General features: G+C 42.7%; 1 protein-coding gene across 1 annotated transcript; it reads right to left on the bottom strand.

The window, feature by feature from the left end:
- Positions 1-10,350: 10,350 nt before the first annotated feature.
- On the bottom strand, positions 10,351-18,419 carry AMIGO1 (adhesion molecule with Ig like domain 1). Its single transcript, XM_032219054.1, has one exon. The coding sequence runs from the start codon at positions 17,183-17,185 to the stop codon at positions 15,539-15,541; it is 1,647 nt and encodes a 548-aa protein (XP_032074945.1). The 5' UTR covers positions 17,186-18,419; the 3' UTR covers positions 10,351-15,538.
- Between the last annotated feature and the right edge of the window lie 4,497 nt (positions 18,420-22,916).

The following is a 22,916-nucleotide window of genomic DNA, read 5'->3' as shown; positions in this document are numbered from 1 at the left end:
AAAAAGGGCCTTTCCCATCAACGAGTGGGGCTTGCCCATTAGCTTCCTTTCAGCCGTTTAACTTTGTATTAAAGCTGTGAGACCTGGAGGCCTCCGTGATTCTGATCTTTCACTCCCGCTTGTCTGAGCTGGCTGCCTTTCATCAGCCTGGGAGACTCCTGAATAGTACTTGAAGGATCTTTTTTTTTTTTTACATGGCAAAGAAGTCTTGTTTTGCTTTCATTCCTTCACAGATGGAAAGAAGTGGGAGGAGGGGCAGAGAGGAAAGCAGCACTCGCCCTGCATGTCACTTTGCCCTTCTTTCAAGGAGAGTTGCAGACACAGCCACCCTGTTTCCTGATGGGACCTTTGGGCTTGCCTTCTGTCCCAATCAGATCGCTTTTCTCTCTGCAATATTACATTATTCTATCTTGCGTAAAGCTTCAAGGGATGGCTTTCAGAGGGACCAAACACAGAGTCACATTTCAGAGAACCAATCGCCACACCTTTGGAATACTTGTGTTAGTGTTGTGGCCTGCCAGGGGTCAGCAGAGCTGGCAGCAGATTCGGACAGTGAGGAGTTTGTGGAGTAACATGGGCCAGTCCTGAAGTCTGAGGAAGGCTCTGATGAGGGATCTGTGTTGGAGGCAGAGAGGCAGCCAGAGCCGTATGTCAGTTATCATTTGCCTTCAGAGTCAGACATCAGTGAGGCAGACGAACTGCTGAAGCCTGTTTCCATTGTGCGTATGCACAGAGTTGCCAGATGAAGGGAACAGCTAAAGAACAGGGGTTGGCTTAGGAGTAAGGCCACAGGTGGACAATGAATGCCCCCCCCCAAGGAAATAAAAGAGGAGAGAAAGGGGAGTGGAGTTTGCAGGAGACAATTAGTTCGCTTAATTGACTCCTTGTCAAGTTTTGCAGATATCGGCCTGCCAGCTCTCCAACCCAGATAAGGGGTGTGACTGTAAACCCTTCTCTTGAAAGACTTTGCTATATGTGAATGAGCAGAATTCACAGTAAATTAATAAAAGGGATTTTGTCGGGACCAGGAGTTTGCTTCATGCTCTCGGGAAGCCTCGGTCAGAACAGTTGGGTCCCACTCATGCCTAGGATTAATTTGACCTCTGGCCAATTGTTCCTTTAGTAGGAATAAGTTACCTGTACAGTGTAATACAAAATATAGGAAATAAAGCACATTTTGAGTGCAATCAATCAATCAGAATAGAGCTGGAAGGTACCTTGGAGGTCTTCTAGTTCAACATCTTGCTCAAGCAGGAGACCTTATCCCATTTCAGACAGGTGACTGTCCATTTTTTTCTTAAATACCTCCAGTGATGAAGCACCTAGAATGTCTGAAGACAAGCTATTCCACTGGTTAATTGTTCTCACTGTTAGAAAGTTTCTCCTTAATTCCAGGTTGCTTCTCTCCTTGACTATTTTCCATCCATTGTTTCTTGCCTTGGCTTTGGTACTTTGGAAAATAACTTGGCCCTCTCTTCTTTGTGACAGCCCCTCAAATACTGGAATACTGCTGTCATGTCATCTCTAATGCCTTGGATGAAGGAGATATTTTAGCTGTATTTAAAAGCCAAGGTGAACATGACTTATTTAAAAAATTGCCATGGTGTCTGAACTTAAGTTGTACATGGCTTCTGCTGAATGCCACCTATTTCACCTATGGAAGGCAATGGTTCTATCTGAAACTGTGAGAGGAACTAAGCAGGGTGTTTTGAGTATGCACATGCCCTAATTTACACCATGCATTAACAGAAACGTTTGATTGTGCACATAACTGCCCTGCTCTGCATTTATGTTTGGAAAGTTACCATTTTATTGAATTCCCCAAAAACCCCATTTTAGGTCTAGAGTTTATAGTCTGCCTAAAATAGGAGTAAATTGTTGACACATGCACTCATGTGCCAAACATTTATGCTTGTCAAATGAATAAACTTATGTATGCAACATACATTTCTGTTATTTGGAAGTGAATGTCCAGTTATCTTTAAAAAGTCAGAATACTGTGTCTACTAATGAAGAGTATTCCTCCTAAATAAGTCAGCCTCTGCTCAAAGGGACTTTATGAGGAATAGCAAAAAGCTTCTGTTCTTTGTGTTATAATTTACTATTTACAATATTAATGCAAGATATCTTAAGCACGGGCTAGGCAGAATATGCATGGAAATGAATAATATGTAATTAATCAGTGTTTCTATATGTTCTTTGAGGAGAAAAAAAATAATTGGGTCTTGTCCATTGCAATACTTTGCTTGGATATTTGACAGTAAAAATCAAAGGAAAAAAAGTTGATTTCTCCCCAAAAAGCATTACTGAAATGATAGAAGTGGAATTCTATGGATTACTAAAGATATTGTTTTCTGGCCTAAAGATGATGATGATGATGATGACGACAACAATGATGATATTTTTAAGACAAAGCTTCCTTAAGGCAGTTTGCTCCAAAAGAAGAGGAGTGAATTGTATAATTATAAATTTCAGATAAATGCTTGTAAAATCTTCACATGTTTTGCTTGTTAAAGTGGCATTTTTCTAGATTTCCCCATGTGCAATCTTCCAAAGTAACTGTTTCTTACTGCTCCTTTGGGAACAAATGTGATGAAAATGCTAAGCAGTTTGATTTGAACTTGTTTTTTTTTAATCATCTACATCTTGATGTGTTTTATTTGAAAGAATTCAGTGGAGTTAAGGCTTTGCTGTTGTTGTTTTGGTTGACAGACCATAGAGGAACTTCTTGTTCAGCATTTTTGGCCAGCTGATCAACAGCCACATTGTTATAGGTGGGGATTTTGGCGCACAAGTGCCACCCAAGGGGAGACAGAATTAGTGTCAAGCTCTGAATTAGTACTAAAAGCAGCATATCCACCACATGTGATTTAACCCAATTTGCCTGACTGGAAGAGATAAATTCATTTGCTTTATTTTATTACAGTAGATTACCTCAGTTTATCTCTGCAATATGTTACCAGGCAGATTTTTGCTTGTGATGTGTAGTTTTTGTGATTCTGAGTGAGATGATAACTAAATTCAACATCATATTTGTGCAATGTTGTGGCCCAACAGCAGCCGGCTGAGCTGTTGGTGGAATATGACAGCAATGCACACTATGGAACTGCCCTGGAGGCTGAGGAAGACTCTGGGGGGGTGTTTGGAGTCAGAGCAGGGACTAGAGAGGCCTATTGGCCACCAGGTGGCGTCTGAGTCAGGGAGCAATGAGGAAGAACAGAGGGAGGCTGTCCCTGACATTCCTATGCATAGGGCTGCGAGGAGGAGGGAGCAGCTTTGGAAAAAAGGTCACAGAAGGAAATAGGAACAGGTGGCTACTGATTGGCCCCTCCTGGAGAGCTTATAGGTGGGGCGGTGGGAGGGGAATTTTGCAGGAAACAACAATTTACTGATCCAGCTATAGAGAAAGATTGGGAGAATTTCGTGAGTTTAAGCCCTGTTTCATAAAGATAGCTTTCTGGGCTCCCAGCCAAGTGGTTGCTTATCTTCCTCCTTAGTTGTGACAGACGGTCAAGTCTGCATCCATATATATTGTAGAGCCTTGGGACAGAACAGGCAATACTTTTATTAGGATCACGAGAAATGCACAAAAAGAGCTTCTGAGCTCTCTAGAACTCCTTAATAGGCAACATCATGACAAAACAAATTATTTTATTTCTCATTGATTATCTATATTAGTATTTTGCAGTAAAAACAGCAGATATCTGTGATACCTAAATTACTATTTTTTATTGCATAAGCTATCATGGATAGAAAGGATGGAGGGAAGAAGCTAAAATGTCACACACTTTGATTTTCTGGAAGTAGGGAGATCCCAGAAACAGAACCTAGGGTGAAACAGGAGTTTCTGTCAACTGAATGCTACCCCACCCCAGATTGCCAAAGGAATCACTGCAAAAGCATTGCCACTGGGTTTTGTTTCATTCAGTTTGCAGAGATACTTGGTTTGGCTTTCCAGAATGGAAGGAAACGCCTATTTCATGGGAAATAGATAGGCTGCAACCATCTCTGGTTGACACATTCCTTGGGTGTGGAAAGACAATGTCCTTCTGGAGGCATTGGATGTTGGTGATCTGACCAATGGCTAAAGTTGTTTCACCTTTTACATTCAGCTCATATACCTGTAAATAAATGCAAATGGTATAAACTGCCAATAATGCTCCAATGGGCTCCTTTCAAAGAAATCTAATCCTGCATTTGTGCTGCTTCCCTGAAACTGTATGGAGAAACAGAGTATATGTCGTATATAGGCTGGATTCATACAATATGGGCTAAAATGTGGTGGGTACCTTAGAATTCTTAGTTGTGGGAACTAGCCATTCTAGTTAAGCCATGATACAATTTATTTGGGCATATGCCAAATGAACGAAGAATTATGTTTTGTTAACCCAACACTAGTGTGAACCCAACCTATACTTGTATTTCTGGACAACCTATACAGTATTTGTATTCTGGAGGAATAACAACCAAAGTTAAAACTAAAAGATGTACAGATGCAAATCTCTTCTGTTTTGCCCAAATGTCCCCACCCACATTTTAGTATTTCAGGGATTAGCCTGACCTTGGAGGTGTTAAGACTGTCCATATTATTCAAAAGCCACTGATGAGATTAAAAAATTATCACTAATGGAAAGGATTATTGCTAATGTAATAGCTTTGTGACAACTGAGCTGGATCTCTCTGAATTACAAGATTATAAACCTACTGTTAGCCATTTTCTCTAGCAGGTTTTTTAGAAGCAACATGATCCCGATGTGTACTATCCAAAAGCAAGCTCTTATTTTATTGTTGAGATAAAAGGTTTGGGTATTAATCTTTGGGAGGCTTTACTATTCAGCCTTCAGACAGAATGGATAAATGAGTTTTTAATGTATTAATTGAAATATGTTATTCCATTCATTTAGAGATGGCTCTAAAGCTTTTCTTAATGCCTGCATCTGTGCTGAGAGGATTTCCATACTGGACTCAGTTAAGACAGCCGCCTGACCTTTGGAATGCTTTTGCTGGCTGGAAGTTACTATTGTCAATCTCTGAGTAATAAAGGGGGGAGAAAGGGCTTCTGCCTTCCCCCCAACACAGAGGCATTCTTGTCTTTTAGGAATTTGGAGGTGGTGGTGGAATCAATCTGAATAAGGCAAGTACAAACTATGATGGTGCATACCAAGTATCTTCAATTGTTGAGAATTTAATGGAATTTAATGGACTCACATTACTGGCCATCTTGCAATACTTTTTTAAAAAAATGCTTTAATCAAGGCTTTTAAAAAATCAATTCTATTATTTGGGATTACTCACAGAAGTAAAGAAACTCACCATCAGGAAATTTGCCCTTAGAGTAGTGGTTGATAGAATAGCACTGAAGGCTTTGGAAAAGACATTCAGATGCTACAATGTGTCTCGATCTACAAAGACTAGAACCACTTAGGCAACAGTTTTCCTTGTGACGCTATAACAAAACCAAAGTTGGACTTTGAAGAAGCAGGATATAGAGGGTATTAATGTTTTTGAACTGTGGTATTGGAGAAAATGACCGAGAGTCCCCAGATAGCAAAGAAAACCAGTAAATTCTAGAACAATCAACCCAGAGTTCTCAGTTAAATCACAAATAAGTAATCTCAAAAGTTCATACTATGGATATATTGTGCAAAGAGTTTGCTCTCATGGAAAGTCCACAATGCTGAGAAAGGTAGAAGAGAAGAAAAGGATTACCAGCAGCAAGGATGGACTCAAGTACAGCAGCAATGGGTGCACCACTGAAAGACCAGGTTGGAGACAGGCCATCCTGGAGAAACATCTATCTACTTGGTTGGTAGACTCTAAGCAGCATATAATCATCAGTCACCTCCTAAACCAAATGCTGAAATAAAAAAAGTTACAAGCTACCGTGTTTTCCCGAAAACAAGACAGGGTATTATTTTCTTTTGAAATAAGCACTTGGCCTTATTTTCGGGGAAGTCTTGTTATTTTTGAAGTGCAGGAGGCAGCAAGCATGGTCACCTCATGGCTATTGCTGTGTTGCAATATTTTCAGGGAGGGCTTATTTTGGAGAAAGGGCTTATTTTAGCACATGCGCTCAAAAGCCCAATTGGGCTTATTATCCGGGGAGGGCTTATTTTCGGGACACTGCCCGGCTGATGGCATCCTAAGGAGGCCCACCCTGTGGGACCTTATCGGCCGTTGGGAGGTATGTGGCAGTAGGTGGTCTCGCAAATACACTGGTCCTGAGCCATGTAGGGCTTTAAAGGTAATGACCAACACCTTGAATTGCGTTCGGAGACCAATTGGCAGCCAGTGCAGCTCGCGGAGGACAGGTGTAATATGGGTGTATCTCGGTACACCCAATATCGCTTGCGCGGCTGCATTCTGGACTAGCTGTAGTCTCCAAACACTTTTCAGGGGTAGCCCCATGTAGAGCACATTGCAATAATCCAGCCTTGAGGTGACAAGGGCGTGAGTGACTGTTTGAAGTGCACCCCGATCCAAGTAGGGCCACAATTGATGCACCAGGCAAACCTGGGCAAAGGCCCCCCTGGTCACAGCCAACAAGTGGTGTTCCAGTGTCAGCTGTGGATCCAGGAGGACCCCCAAATTGCGGGTCCTCTCTGAGGGGTGTAAGTTTTCACCCCCCAGGATCAGGGATGGACTGTCTGAACTGTCCTTCGGGGGCAGCATCCACAGCCACTCGGTCTTGTCAGGATTGAGTACGAGTTTGTTTACCTCCATCCAGATCCTGACAGCTTCCAGGCATCAGCACATCACGTCCGCCGCTACACTGAGCTGGCACGGGGCAGATAGATACAGTTGTGTATCATCTGCATATTGATGGTACTTTATCCTGTGCCGTCGTATGATCTCACCCAGCGGTTTCATTTAGATGTTGAATAGGAGGGGGGACAGGACCAAACCCTGCGGCACCCCACAATTGAGGGGCCTAGGGGTCGACCTCTGTCCCCGACCAACACCAACTGCAACCTACCGGAGACGTAGGAGGAGACCCACTGTAGAACGGTGCCTCTCATTCCCACCTCCTCCTGACGTTGCAGGATACCATGGTTGATGGTATCGAAAGCCGCTGAGAGGTCAAGAAGCACCAGGATAGAGGAGTGCCCTCTATCCCTAGCCCGCCAGAGATCATCGGTCAGAGCGACCAAAGCGGTTTCTATGCGGTACCCAGGCCTGAAACCAGACTGAAAAGAATCCAGATAATCCGCTTCATTCAAGGTCCATCGGAGCTGAAGCGCCACCACTTTCTCAACAACCTTCCCCAAAAAAGGGAGGTTGGAGACCGGACAGTAGTTTTTCAGGATGGCTGGATCCAGGGAAGGCTTCTTGAGGAGGGGCCTCACCACCTCTTCCTTTAATGGTTGCAGGAAAGACCCCTCATGCAAAGAAGCGTTGGTGATCGCCTGGAGCCAGCTGCATGTCACCTCCCTGCTCCTCGGCTGGTATTGCTCAAGCAGAGTCTAGATCTGTCCGAAACTGAGTGATTTTGTCCGACAGAAACTGAACAAATTCCTCAGCTCTTCCCTGCAGGGATTCCCCCACCCCCCCGCCTTTCAGGAGGGAGCGGGTCACCCTGAACAGGGCAGCTGGGCGAGATTCCGCGGACGCAATAAGAGTGGAAAAATGAGTGCATTTTGCTACCCGTATAGCCACTAAATAAGTCCTAATAAAGGCTCTTAGTAGTGTTCGATCAGATTCAGAGTTACTAGACCTCCAACATCGCTCTATGCATCTCTTTTGGCGTTTCATCTCCTGGAGTTCCTCGGTAAACCAAGGTGCCCTCCTGGATCCACTGCCGCGGAGAGGCCTCAAAGGCGCAATCCGATCTAGTGCCTCAGTCGCCATAGCATTCCAAGCAGCGACTAAGGATTCGGTCGGGTTGCGGGCAAGGGACTCAGGTATCTCTCCAAGCTCCCTCTGAAATCCCATAGGGTCCATCAGGTGCCTGGGGCGGAACCACTTAATTGGCTCCACCTCCCTGCAGTGGGGGAGTAGTGTCCTGAAATCAAGCCTCAGCAAGGAGTGATCTGACCATGACAAGGGCGAAATCTCTATTCCCCTTAATTCCAGATCACATGTCCACTGCCCCGAGAGAAATACGAGGTCGAGTGTGTGTCCTGCTCTATGAGTTGGGCCCTGAACTATTTGGGTCAAGTCCATGGTTGTCATGGAGACCATGAACTCCTGCGCTCCTTCAGAGTGTTTGCCAAGAGACGGTAGGTTAAAGTCTGGGGAACTCCACCGCCAACCCGGCTACTGACTCCAGCAGCGCAGGCAGGGCTGTTGTGACGCAGCTGGGAGGTAGGTACATCAAGAACAAGCCCACTTGAACCCCTAGGTCCAACTTCAAGAGAAGGGACTCACACCCCACAATCTCCGGGGCAGGGATCCTGCGAGGAATTAATGACTCCCGGACAACCATTGCTACTCCCTCACCCCTTTCTCTGGTGTCGTGGTTGGAGAAGCACCCGAAACCCATCTGGGCACATTTCTGAGAGGGGGACTCCTCCCTCTTGGCCCAGCCAGGTTTCAGTTATACATGCCAGGTCTGCCCCCTCGTCTAATATCAAGTCCCAGATGAGGGGAGCCTTATTCACAACAGACCTGGCATTTAGCAACAGCAACCTGAGACCAGGGCCCTGAACTTTCATGAATGAGTATAGGCAGCTATCTCTTGGGTAAACAGTGCTTGTGGTATGGGAAGGTTCAGTTCATTGCATGAGCATTTTTGCTCTTACAGGATCATATGCTCTGTATGAAAACAAATTGTTTTGCAATTCAATTTTATGTGCATCCAAGCTCAAATTGCCATATTCTATTTAGCCCATACCATTGTTTCTTTAAGCCTACCTATTACCTTCCCATGTTTGTATACAGTTTGGTACAGCGAATGGCTACTTAAGATGGGAAGAAAATTTAATGAATGCTCTAAAGGGGAACACTGGAAGGAGGATGGGAGAAGTAAACTGCTATTGAAAGTAAGTCTGTTTGCTTTAACAGTCATAAATGATGTATAGGTTATTTTCTTCTCTGGGCCTGACAATTCCAGAAGACCATAAGATGGCAGCAAAGAGTTTTGCCATCTCTCTCTCTCTCTCTCCTAACATCTAGTGGTTGCTAGATATTCATATTAAAATTTGTACAATAGAATCTTTACCAGAAAAATGAGATGGCAGAACACAATACCAATCATGTAATCAGCACTGGTTGAACATATATCTCTTTATGTGGGGAATGTTAGTGTAATAGAGTTGCTTTACCAATTACGTTTCTGGTCTACTGGTAGTAGTTCTCACAGACCTGAAGCAGAAGTCATTCCAAGTTCAGAAATTCCTATCTAGAGAAGTTGTGAACTGAACCATTAGCATGCATATTGAATGAATATGTGTTCTGTCACACAGAGCAAGGTTTGCTCCATGTAACAGATTCATGCAACATTCTAAACCCAAACTAAGTATTGTAATCCACCTGGTATTGTTGCACGAGATTTAAATCCATTGTATCCAAGTATATATCTACTGTAGTAAATGTCATTTTAGTTCTAATAGGTGGTGAATTTTGACTGCTTTACATAATTTTACCATCAATTTAGGAAATTAGTCAAACCAAATCTGCAATCTTTTTAATAGTCTGTTTTTTTTTAAAAAAATCAAACATTATAGGTTGCAATTACAAGCTACATTATGAATTGGTGTGAAATATCTCTGAAAATAGGTGACCAAGCCTTACATCCCTTATTAAGTTAGGCTTTTGATATAATAGTGAACATATTCAATTTGCAACTAATCATGTTGGGCATGAAAATGCAGAAGGTCCCAGGGTGCCTATTAGCAAAATAAGATTTATTTTCACATATTTCTACATTAGAAGGTACAAACTACCTAACAGGGAAATCCAATCCATCTTCTTTATGGGATTTTTATTGTTGCCTGGCAAACTTAGAACACTTTTGTTTGACCTGCCAGTCACAAAATAGGAGATAAGACCATGATAAGACTATAAGCAACTAGTAATTTTGCTTTGTTAGCTATCTGTGATGATCTAATCCTATTGTTCAATAGAGGCAATACCCCTTTCTCAGACACTGGCACAAATTTTATCTGCACTTTCTCTTAAATCAGGCTTTCCCAAAATTAGCAACTTTAAGATATGTGGACTTAAAGTCCCAGAACTCTCCAGTCAACATGGTTGGCTGGGAAATTCTGGAAGTTGAAGTCCACATCTTAAATTTGTCAAGACTGGGAATCTCTGTCTTAAGACTTGTTTTAGGATGTGCAATTTTTAAGAGATTTCCATTTGGAATGGTTTTTTTTTTTCCAAATTCTGAGCCCCAAACACACCCTTCATTTTGCTAAGTCATGCTCGCAGCTCTCTTCAACATTTGTGATGGAGAAGTCTTGACTTATATCAAAAAGGGAAAGTTCATCCACTGGTTTTCTTTTAAAATGAAAATTAAGTAGTTCTGTGCAGTCTGTTAGATCAATTGACTTGTTATCCCTGCTTTGACCTCATCAACAATTCAGAGCAGGTTCTATGCACAATTAACCTCAGAAAAAGACATTTATCTTTGAAGTTCATTCTTCAATTTTTATCAAATATTGTTTTCTGATGGCACAAATGAAAGAACAAGTAGCAAATAAAACAAAGGATTTCGAAGTGGAGGTATAAATAACATAAATCTGGAAAAGCTTAACATTGCTATGATTTAGCAGACTCTTAAAGATAATAACCACTACTGAGCAAGCAAGAAGGTCAAACTAAATGGGTAAAGACTGTTTATTTTTTGTTTGCTTGTAGGAGCATATGACAGATTATGGATTTGGAGATAATGTGTTAACATAAGTTCACAGATCATGCTACACATCTTGGTTTGTTTAACCATCACTTACTAAATAAACCATAGTGGCTGGCTTTCTGAGCCCAAACCCATGGTTTATAAAGCAGTGGCTGAATTTATACAATATGCTAAACCAAAACAAGGGCAACTACATTACTGGCTTAGCGTGATGTACAAATCTAGCTACTCTCTCCTTCAGCAGGCTAGAAAGTTCAGCCAAGAGAGAAATGGATCTTTGCAGTTAGCACCAAACATTTACTGCTATTAAAAAGTAACCCCTGATGCCCCCAGCCATAACAGATCTGTAATTCCAATAAATATATATGTTCCTTTGGGTATCAAACAAAGTGCTGAAGGGGAGTATCCTTTTCTGTCACTGTAATATAGAGACAAATTGCATTTAGATTGCACATAGACAACAGGTAAAAGCAGGAGAGTTGATAAGACAAAAAGTTCTGACACTACTTGAAATGTGGGTGAACCCTTCCTTTAGCCCAATAGTTTACGCAGGAAAATCTTGTAGGTGAATTCTTTTCCTACCCATACAGGCAGAGTACTGTAAAAAGCTACTTAGTAATTATCAGTGTGATGTTTTATCCATCTGTGGGTCAGCTTTCTCTTCTAAACCAGCTATGTTCATTGTCGTAACCAAGGAGGTAAAATAGGAGTTGGACATAATAAGAGGAAAGCTGTTTCCACTCTTTGGTTCTGAATCATTTTCTGGTTAGTGTGAGAAAATTTAAATAATGTAGAGCTAATTTTATTTGGAGTCAGTATCTTTGATACATTACGATTACAAATACTAGGTAGGGATTACTAAGTATTACCTCCAGGTTAGAGTTAACGGTATAGGAATCAACATCAGAACAAGATTAATCACATGGGAGATAGGAGGAAGTATCATTTTCTATATACTGCTATCATAACCAAGGTTATGAGGTGTGAAGATGACCTACTTCCTTTTGTTTATTTACTGCTAGTGATAACAAGTGATGCTTGAACCAAGAGGCTCTAGGAAAGTACAGTAATGAGCTCCAACTTTTAAGATCACGTTCTACTGGTCATTTTACTTAAAATACTTTCCACATTACATATGTTTGTGTCTAAATCTTTCCGCCTCACAGCCTGATGAATTTCTCTGTGCAGGATAAAATTCACCACTGGGAGGATCGTGCTCATCTTAAGGAGAACATTAAAGGAATGTTTTGTTTCCTAAAGTACTTTTTGTGATCTCTTTGGTGGATCGAGCTTACCAGGAAGACATGAAGAGGGCTTACTCCAACAATAGTAAGGGTGTATATAGCTATTTTAATTTTGCTAAATCAAAATTTTCATGCAAGAAAACCCTATCAGTTGATTTATATTTTCCTAAAAAATAGTTATAAATGATAGTTGAGCCTAAGTACTAAGTTTTTCTAGCAAATATTGAAAGCTGGAGCTGGGATTAAAAGTGTGGCCACCCGCAAATTTATACTTGCACACATATGCATCATGAAATATCTATTGGCTGTTTACTTTCTCACTTTAATCCAAGTTTTCATTCTGCCTTCATTCTGTAATATTCAACCAAAATTGGAAGCTGAACTGCTGTTTAGGAACATAAAGCCCCTAATCCAGTCCCTGGTATTTCTAGTTTATGGAGCTGAGATACCAGGACTGAGAAAATCTTTGTCTTGTGATTTTAAAAAAATCCCGGAGGCCAGGCAAAGTAGAGAATATTTAATAGCCAACTGGGGCTAATTTCAGACAGGTAGCTTCCATCAAATAGGATAACACATATTTTGAATGTGATAGAATTGGTACTGATGCATCCAGTGTAAATATTTGTGCCAGGGTTATTACACTGATATTAAGCTGTGCTCCTCTATTATATATTTCTGTATTTTAATTTTATCTTAACATATCTTTCTCCATATATATGACAATTAGGTAACCAGGAAGTTCTCCTATTTCTGAATTCCTTCTGAATGAGATGCATTACAACAAATTAAATTAAGTCATAACATGAAAAAATATAATCTATAACATTCTAATGCAAGGTTCTTCTTCCTTCTTCCTTCCTTCCAAAGCACTCGTCTTTAATCTGTTCTTATCTTGCTTTTAAGTAACTTCTAATCTTCTAGGAAATTAGCCTACTGCAAGGTCTAGAGGAGAGGAAGTCCTGAACATGAAAATTGCCAAGATTCCACATGAACAGATTTACAAAAAAAATGTCATTTCTAATTCATTATTGCTAAATATTCTCTTTGCTCACTATTACCCATGTAATTATTTTCATTCACGTGCTCTATTTTTTTCCCCTGTAATCATCCTTTCCTAACCCAACTCTTTTGTGAGTTTGCAGATATGTTTTTCTGATGGCCTATCTATTTTGAGGCTTCATTCCTCCTAATAAACTAAGACACATTTGGACAGTCCCAGAATGTTGAAAGTTTTAGCAGATGTCAGCACTTAGCAAACCTTGATTTATCTTGAAAATACAACTGGACCTAGTTAGTGCTTGGATGGCAGATTACTAGGAACTCCTGGATCCTTAAGTTAGATGGGAATTAAAAAAAACATTGTGGCAAAAACAACGGAAACCATTTTTATACTGTTGTCAAAAAATGAATGGACATATCTATGGAATCACCAGGAGCTAAGTGTGACTTAAGAGATATTTCTAACTAGATAAAGTGAGGGGATTAGCTTCTCTGGTTTAAAGATCACTTTGAATTCCAACAGATTAGTTTAGATTAGTTCTCATTAAACTGATGGCAGAGCCTTGGTGATATGATCACACTTGCTATGGCTGTTCGGTCGTTAAGAGCGGTAACTGGAGCTGTTCACAGCTTTGTGCAAAACACTCTATGGCTTATTGTGTCATATATACACCTATTCTATTCTTCTGTCCTTCTCTATCCAGAAGCAACCAATAATTTGTAACTAGCAATGGATTATGAATCCAGAGTAAATGAAAAGCTTTGCAGTATGTCAAGGAATGTTCTTTTAATGAATTCCTTCTTATGACCCCATATGCTTCTCAAGTCTACCTATAGTAAAGGGAGAACTCTGAACTGGCCAGGATAGGCAACATTCAGGGGTTTTGGGGGGGAGGGGAACCTGATAAATTTTTTTATTAGGAGCAAGATTCATCCTTAGCTTTGGATGATTTCACCCCATAAAGAGAATGTGGACTGAAGTATCACAATATTGTGAAAATAATCTATTTGTTGTTTCTATATACCATCCTTTGGGAGGAAAAGCCAATTTAAACATATGGGGAAAGACATTTTAAAAAAATAATCGAACAATTAGATAAGTGTCAGGCTCAATGCTGTTAGTTTTAGGAGGATGTTTGAAGTCCATATAAGTAGCTTCCAGCAAAACCTCTCCATCTAGAATTGATCCTATCGACACATTACAAAGGCTGTGTTGCATGGTTCCCGCTAAAATAGAATGGCTCATAAAATTCCCTTTTACCCCGAACATCTGGAACATGTCTGCCTCCTAAAGAAACATGAGAAAAACTTGGTTGAAGATGATGAAGCATCAAATAGTCCTGGAGCTATGTAGCTTGCCATAGGCTCCTATCTTGCCGAAGTTCTGAAAGGATGTGGAGATGTTTGACTATAATTTGACTATAATTTGTAATTAGAATCTGACTATTAAGCTGCCAAGCTGAAAGGGAAAGGCATCAGATCTCCATCCAGCCATATAGTGTTCTTGTTGTTGCTGCATTTTAGAGAAAGCAAGATAGGGGTGCAGAATTCCAGCTTACCAGTTCCCAAGGCTGTTGGTTCTTTCTTGTAGTTTGATGCTCTGAAGTCTAAAATCTTTGGATTTAACTCCTTTTCACTAAGCTCTTGATGGGAGAAAGGAAGAGAGAGCATCATACTCACTTTCACTGTGATAAATCCATTTCCCCCATCTTTTTTCATTTGCACAACATGCAAAACAGGCTTACTTGCTAGAAAATATTTTGAGTTATATCCTGAGAAATCTGGTATAGTATAAATGTTCATTTGCTGCTTTAAAAAATGTTTTAGCAATAGTTAATCACAACAAAAAACCTACGTAGGCATTTAAAAAGTTATTTTTCACACTGTCTTTGCTACTTGGGACTACCACTATAGCTGGAACTATGGTGGATAATATGATTTAATTTAATTTGCATGAGAGATAGCTAAAATATGATTTCTAAGCTCATTTTATCCCTCTGAGGAAGGAGCAGATACTTCTGAAGGCTTATGGCCCTATTATAAAATGACACACAACATTCTGGCTGCAATAGGTGAATAAACCTGATCTGAATTTCATATTTTCATGAAATCATTTTCATGAAATCAATGTCATGGATATTGGGAGCAAAATCCCCTAAGAATGGGGAATACAAATGCAGTAGCAGGATGCAGAAAACCTAGTTAGTACTCTTGACTATTCATGTTTTGTCTGTTTTCTCAGTGGGATGTTTGCAAACTTCCAATGCAGGGGAACCAAAAGATCACATTCCAAAAACAAACAAACAAACAAAAAAATACAGAAGGCTCAGAAACTGCTGGAGAGTAAGTTGAGACATCAGATTTTCAATACTGGACACAAGAAGAAGGGAACCAAACAGGAATGCTGTTACAGACTGTGACAGATTATAGAATAGTGCCTGACTTGATGATAAAGATGTGAATCTGTTCCTGTTCTTTCCTTTCATAGCCTGAATGATCACAGCAGTCCAACTAATTCAGTCCCTGCTTTGTCCCTACTACTTCCTCTCCCGCCTTCATTTGGTGAGGGTCCCACAATGGGAGTGTCAGAGAAGACTGAGCTGACTGACTCTGGATCTGACAATTTTCTCTCTACCTTCTGGACTCCTTTGGGTGCATGTTTGGGGGAGTTGGTGGGTTTGCATTTGCCATTCTGGCCTTGTGCTCTGCTTGGCACTGTGTTCCGATTTAATCCTTCCTTGTCCCCAGTCACTTCAGCGTTGTGATTCGGAGTGGTGCTGAGCACTGAAGAGTTGATACTGTCCTCTTGTTGGTTAGCCTGCTTCTCATTGCTGCGGCACCAGCAACGGCATGGAGTCAGGTAAAGATAGATAAGCACAAGAATGACACTCAGGATACAGCCCACTAGTGTGGTGTAGGCTGTATTAAACATGTCTGGGGCTCCGTGAAGGGTATAGTTATGGACTATGACTTGTACATAAAGGGTCTCATTGAACACCTGGCTTACTGCATAACAGGTATACAGACCCATATCATCTGTGCTGATATTACTTATCAGAAGGCTTCCATTTGGCAGCAGAGTAATGGTGTCATTATCATCCTCCTGTTGAACATGCTCATATCGGGGTGTCACCCATTCCTTAACTGTCACTCCTCGTTGCCTGGTATCACAATTGATGGTTGCCTTGTCCCCACGGTGGAACTCTAGGACTTCCTCCTTGAAGGTACTGCAGTTCATGCCCTCTGGATCATACAAGCTGGAAATCGTGATGTTTTTATTCTTGGTCTGATCCAAGCATTGGAGCTCTTCCTCAAAGTCCACAGCGGAGCTTAGTTGCCGTTTCTGCCAGTGGGTGAAGAGGTTGTAAAGGTCACATTGGCAGCTGAGAGGATTGCTGTGAACATAGAGCCCATTCTTCATCCAGGCTGGGATCTCCTTGACCTCATCCACATGCAGGTTCTTGATCTTGTTGGAAGAAAGGTCCAGCAGTGCCAGTTCAGGAAGCTTGGCCTCTCCATTTTTTACCAGCTCCAGGGGAAAGCGGGAGATCTCATTATGGCTAAGGTACAGTTTCTGGAGGTTGGCCATATCATCAAAAGCTGTGCGGTCAATCTTGGTGATCTTGTTGCTAAATAGGAGAAGCACCTCCAGTTCAATCAGTTTACTGAAGATGTTCTCTCCTAGTGTATCAATGGCGTTGGAGGAGAGGTCCAAGTATTTCAGGTGGGGGACATTGCTGAAGGCCTCAGTGGAGATGAAGTAAAGGCCATTGTGGCTGAGGAACAAGGAATGGAGATGAGAGAGCTCGAAAGGAGTCCACTCTGCTCGCAGGTGGGTCAGCTGATTGTGGCTAAAGTCCAGGACAACGGAGTAATGAGGAAGGTGATGAGGGAAGACTTTCAGGTCCGCTTTGGAGCAGCTGATGATGTTGCTGGCACAGACACAGCTCTTGGGGCAATTCAGCGCCAACCCCCCTTGCCGTCCAGTGCCCAAACTCAATAGCACCAGCAGCCAAGATGCTTTAAAGCTCAGAGCAAGACATTGACGGGACACCGGAGCATCCTGAAACCACATTGTAAGACGCAGGGAGGCAGAGTCAGGGTCCCGTTTCTGGAGAAGAGAAGATGGAGGGGCAGGAACCATGGAGGTAGCAACGAGGGCACTGGGACCGGCGCTGGCAAAGTCCGGGGTTTGCCGCAACACTAAGCCGAGGGCGGGAACGAGGCAGAGGACCCGCTGTGCTCATCACCCGAGCAGGACCGGCAGGATCCACCTGCTGCCAAGTGCGATCCGGAGAACGGCGAAGACCAAGCCGTCGTCGCCCGCTTCCTCCAGCCCCGCTGGGGAAAAGGTGCCTCTCATGGACAAGTCAAGCCCGGCTCACCGCTTTGACGTCCGCTCCTCCCCTCCTCAGCCTGTGCTCGGCCAAGCCCTGCAGCCTGCCACGCGGTGTTGCATTGCACCAATAGTCCCCCAAGCGGCAGCGCCAACCGCTCATTCACTCACCGGCGAACGAGGCTCCTCTCCTTCCGCCGCTCAGCCCATCCCGGCGGGTCGGTTCCCGCAGCGCTGGCTCCTCATGCGGCCTCCTGCCGTCGCGGAAAGGAAGAAGCGGGCCGGGCTGCCGAGGAAGCCGAAGGGGGCAGCTCCGGATTCTGAAGGAGGAGTCCGGAGCCGCTGCCAGTTCTCTCCGGCGAGGATGAGAGCGGGAGGCTGCCGAGTGGTCTCCCGCGCGGCCAGAGGGCTGGCGGGGCTTTGGAGGGATGGCTGGTGGGGAGACAGACGCTCGACAGCGCAGAACAGACTTCCGGAGGTTGCGGAGCGGTCAGCAGAGCAAAGACACGGCGGGAGCCGGAAAGGTTAATCCAGGCTGGTTGACTGGAAGCAGGAAAGGCGGGCAGGAGGGCTGCGCGCGCATGTGCGCGCGTCCTGGGAGTGCGATGGTCTTGCACACTAGCTCCTAGCACGCTCACACCCACCCACAGCCTGTCAAGGGAGGAGGAGGAGGATGGCCACAACAGTCCTAGAGAGCGAGCCCCAATACACACACACACACACTCGCACAGACGCACCGCCGGCACTTTGGCGCTTGGAAGCTACTCCAAACTGCAGCCCAGGGACTCCGGTCCGAAAGGGTGGCTTCCCGGTGGAATCGGGGGGGAAAGGCTGCCGAAACGGCTCCCTGGCTGCGTTCTTGGACCCTCCCTTCTCCTCCCTGCTAGAAGCCGGCAAGTGGCGCCAAGTCCCGACCTCCGTTCTGAAGGGTGTTCTCGTCAGGGCCGAAGGGAGTGGGTCCGCGGGCGGTCTTCGGCTGGCTTGCTCTGCCAGGAAGAGCCTCCTTCGGGGGGGGAAAAGAGCCTGGCTGCATTCGCGCCAATTGTCTCTTGTTGTTGTTTTGATAAAAAATGATATTGGTGAGGCGGGGGCTTAAGGGCGGGACGGGCGGGCGGGCCGACCAGTCAACAGCCGCTGTCTCCGAGAACGTTCGGGTTTCGTAGAGTTCGATGGGCGCTCTCGAGCCAATGAAGGGAGGCAAGTCTTTAACTAGTCCTTTCCCGGACTCCCTGCGATCGGCAGATCTCGCTGAGTCGCTGGGGAGGGAAATGGAAAGTCCTTGGTGCTTCCCAGCAGTTCCTCCCAAGTAGCGCTCTTACTCGGGAAAAACTCCGGGTGGGAAACTCGGGAGGTGGAGGGGAATCGAGAAAAACGAAAGGATGGATCTAAACGGTCGGACAGGTGACGCCATTCAAAAGATGCTTGGGATCTGTTGGACCTCTAATAACATTAATTCTAACTTTTGCTCCACTTCAGGAGTATGAAGCCATTTAAAGTCTTGCCCTTAGCCGAGAGTTGAAATAGCAATAGCAGCTTAGACTTTACAGCTTTACAGTGCTTTACAGCTCTCTCTTAAGTGGTTTTACAGAGTCAGCATATGGTCCCCAACAATTTTGGGTCCTCATTTTACCCACCTCGGAAGGATGGAAGGCTGAGTCAACCTTGAGTCTGGTGGGATTTGAACTGCCAAATATCAAGCCTCGATTGCATAATTACATAGACTTAATGACTATGTAGTATTTGTAGACAACTACATATATCTTCTATGTAGACCACTATATATACCTTGGCCAAACGGATCTCAATGGAAGGTGATACAATGAAGGAAATTGAACGGGCATGTTAAATGTGGTTGGCAGGTATTTGGCAAGCTAAGCGTAATTTTCAAGAGTGACCTCTCCCTATGCCCGAAGAGAAAAGTTTTTGATCAGTTGTGCACTACCTGCTCTAACATATGTGAAACATGGACACTAACCTCACAATCGATACAAAAGCTAAGAGTGGAAAATATATTGGAAAAATATATGCTCAGCATTACAAGGCAAGATAGAAAGAGCTGGGCACGGATTAGAGAACAAACAAAAGTATACGATATCATCAAGATAGTAAAAGAATTGAAATGGAAATGGGATGGTCACATAGCAAGAAGAACTGATGGCAAGTGGAGCAAGGCATTCATAGAATGGATCCCACTTGATAAAAAGAGACCTAAAACAAGATGAATCCACGACATTAGCAAGTATTGCGGGGGCCAATTGGCCAAAGAAAGCTCAGGACCGTATGGGTTGGAAAGATGCGGAAGAGGCTTTCATCCTGCTGTGGATAGATGATGGCTAAAATGATGAATAGTTGTATGGTTTCTAGGGTGGGAATTATGGTTGTTTCATCTGGTACAGTATATCCTGAGGATTTTTACTCATCTTTCTATCTGAACATTTAAAAAAATGGGCAATACAAAATGAAACAGTAGAATCTACCCAACCTTCCCCCACCTTTAGCTACTGCATTTCCCCACTGCTGAGTTGTTCTGTGTTCATCTTACGATGACCTAAAGCTCTACCTGCTCCTTTCTGACTCCTTTCTTTCCAATACTGTTTCAGTTTTGACTCACCACTTCGATGGTGCTGACTTTTGGAGTACGATAAGGGAAGCAATTGGTGGATTCCGTTGTCCCTGCTCTCCTCCTCTTTATGTATCAACAGCTGGGAAAACTATCTTGGAAAAGAACATGCCTGGTTGCAGCACTTCATACACTCATACTGCAGTGTCCAAGGGCCATAGTCAAAAAAGTCAAAATGGTGGCCATAACTGTGAAATTATGGCATGAGCTGTGGTGGGACAGTGGTTAGAGTGCAGTACTGCAGGCTACTTCTGCTGATCACCGGCTGCCAGCAGTTTGGCAGATCAAATCTCACCAGGTCAACTCAGCCTTCCATCCTTCCGAGGTTGGTAAAATGAGGACCCAGATTGTTGGGGGGGAAATATGCTGACTCTGTAAACCACTTAGGGAGGGCTGTAAAGCATTATGAAGCAGTATATAAGTCTAAGTGCTATTGCTAGTGCTATATAACCCACTCAAACAGCTCTCTATATAATTTCTAGGATCCTTCCTGTATCCCTTTTCCAAAAAAAAACCATTCTATCAAAACCTGTGTTGAATAAAACTAAACAAAGGATAAAAGATCAGACTTCTGACTTCTCACACTGCATTTTGGATTTCTCTCACCAGCACAGCACTACCGTAACTAGCATGTTAGGGAGACAACAGCAGAATTGTAACCAGCAAGCAGCCCAGGACCCAGATAAAAGGGGTTTATGTACCCCACTCTAAAATGCCGAGGAAGCAGTGTTCTGCTCCAAGAGCAAGAAGTAGCAAAGTGTAACAAATTGTACACATCTTGCAAGTGCCCTTGGATGCTGTTGACTTAAGGAGGAAAAACATTGGTACGATTAAGGATGGCATAAGCTCTCTGAGTCATGAGCTGGGTATGAGATAAAGCCAATGTCTTGGGGAAATGGCAAAGAACAGATAGTATCATTTGTTGCTAGTATCCAAAATGATCCAAATTTAATGCAGTTAAGTCTTCTGTTAACCTGCTGCCAAGATAATGATACTATAGCAATAACAATAGCACTTAGACTTGCCATATATTGCTTCACAGTGCTTTATAGCCCTCTAAGCAGTTTACAGAGTCAGCATATTGCCCCCCAACAATCTGGGTCCTCATTTTACTCACCTTGGTTGGAAGAATGGAAGGCTGAGTCAACCTTGAGCTAGTGAGAACTGAACTGCAGTCAGCTAGCAGTCAGCAGAAGTAGCATTCTAACCACTGCACCACCAACTATAATGGCAATGTGCTTTATATTGCCACAGTGATGGTTAATAATGACAGGTATTATAAAATCACTAGTGATGAAATCATGTTATCTGCCTCAGGAAGTACATCCATCTGATGGAATTCATGGAGGATGCTTCATATCTATTGTACTTACAATAGCAAAGTACTATGAAGCAGATGGTTCATTAGTAGGGGGCTTCCCTACTAATCTTTTCTCTTGGTGTCTTTTATCATCATCCAGCCATCACGAAAAGTGGATAAAAAGTCTCCCATTACTGTTCTTTCAGCGCAATGCTGGTTAGATGACTCTAGAAAATGGGGATCCTGATTTAGAATTGTTCTGGCAAGTTCATGTAGGGAAATATGACTCCTATGTTCTGATGCTATACTGTTTTAAGCTCACAAATGCCAAACTTAACATCCTGAAATGAGATGTAATACAACTGAAAAGCAAATTATATAGCTGATGTGGCATACAGATAATATGCTCCCACCTACATATCCCATCAGATTTTCAGCCACTGCATTTTGAAGTAATTGAGGTTCTGCTGTTTCCATTCCTACATATTGTTCAGGAATCTTATTTGACTTAGCTGAAGATTCTGCATTTTGGGAATTGTAATCCCAGGTCTTCTGGAGGGGATTGAGGAAAGCTGGACTGGTGTCATATAGGTTTTCGCTAGTTTAGGTTCAAGCTGAAGATCCTGAAAGATGTTCTTCATTATCACTAGTCTTTTGCCTTTCGGGAGCGAGGCAGGGTTCAAAAGCAGTTTGCTTTTCAGGGAGGAATAAAACTCTGTGAAACAAGACTATTGATCAACTACTTCTAGGTCAATATTCATCAGCTTGGTTCCCTTCAGTAGATTTGGATTTTGATTCTCACAATTCTCAGTCAACACAGGAGAAATGGGTTATGAAAAAGGCTGTTTTAGAACAGGTCACTCAGCCAAACAGAGCTTTTTGGCTTTACTATGTTGGAAAAAAGATTTGCATGCAGGTTAGATACAGAGAAGGATTGAGGATATATAGTATTTCACAAATGATGCTAAAACTGGATTTTCCATTTTTTAATTCACCTGTAAGTTTGCATTGGTGAGATGAAGGCTTACCTCGAACCCCATTCAAGGTTTATATGAGGTGGCTCATAGCCATTAATTGCCCTCTTGGGCTTTCCATTCCCTATTTGTTGCATCATATTTCTTATAGTCAGATCCTTGGAACAGGAAGCAAATTATTTTGCTTATGTTCTCCAGTCATGTGAATAACACTGTATTAGCAAACAGCTGTTTGCTATCACTAACCATCCATACCACAAGTGCACAAATTAAGTCCCAGGGCCATAGGCTGCCCTTGGATGCAATCCCCAGAGTTCTTTAAATATTGTCACTACCTTGTAATTTATTGGATTCAACCTGTTAATTAATGTGCTTATTTTATTATTCGATGGAAAACTATCATCCACTTTGGGTATATAGTGGAGGCAATTAAGGATTTAGATATAGGTATAGCTCATTCTAATGGACACTGTCCACGAACTAAAATCTAATTATTTATAGAGATAGATTGCAAATGTGTATCCTATTTTACTAAGTTCCAGTTCATATGCAGAGTCACCTTGTTGTAGTTAAATCATAAGTGTTTATTCAAGACTTCACTAAGCAAAGTTAATGGTATTAGGCCTCATTCTTCCTTTTTATTGA

The sequence above is a fragment of the Thamnophis elegans genome, chromosome 5 (assembly GCF_009769535.1).
Source record: "Thamnophis elegans isolate rThaEle1 chromosome 5, rThaEle1.pri, whole genome shotgun sequence".
Lineage (NCBI taxonomy): Eukaryota > Metazoa > Chordata > Lepidosauria > Squamata > Colubridae > Thamnophis > Thamnophis elegans.
This window is presented reverse-complemented; position numbering and strand designations above follow the sequence as displayed.

Excerpts from the sequence above, each read along its gene's own strand:
- AMIGO1 (XM_032219054.1), bottom strand. The coding sequence starts at position 17,185 with ATGGTTCCTGCCCCTCCATCTTCTCTTCTCCAGAAACGGGACCCTGAC.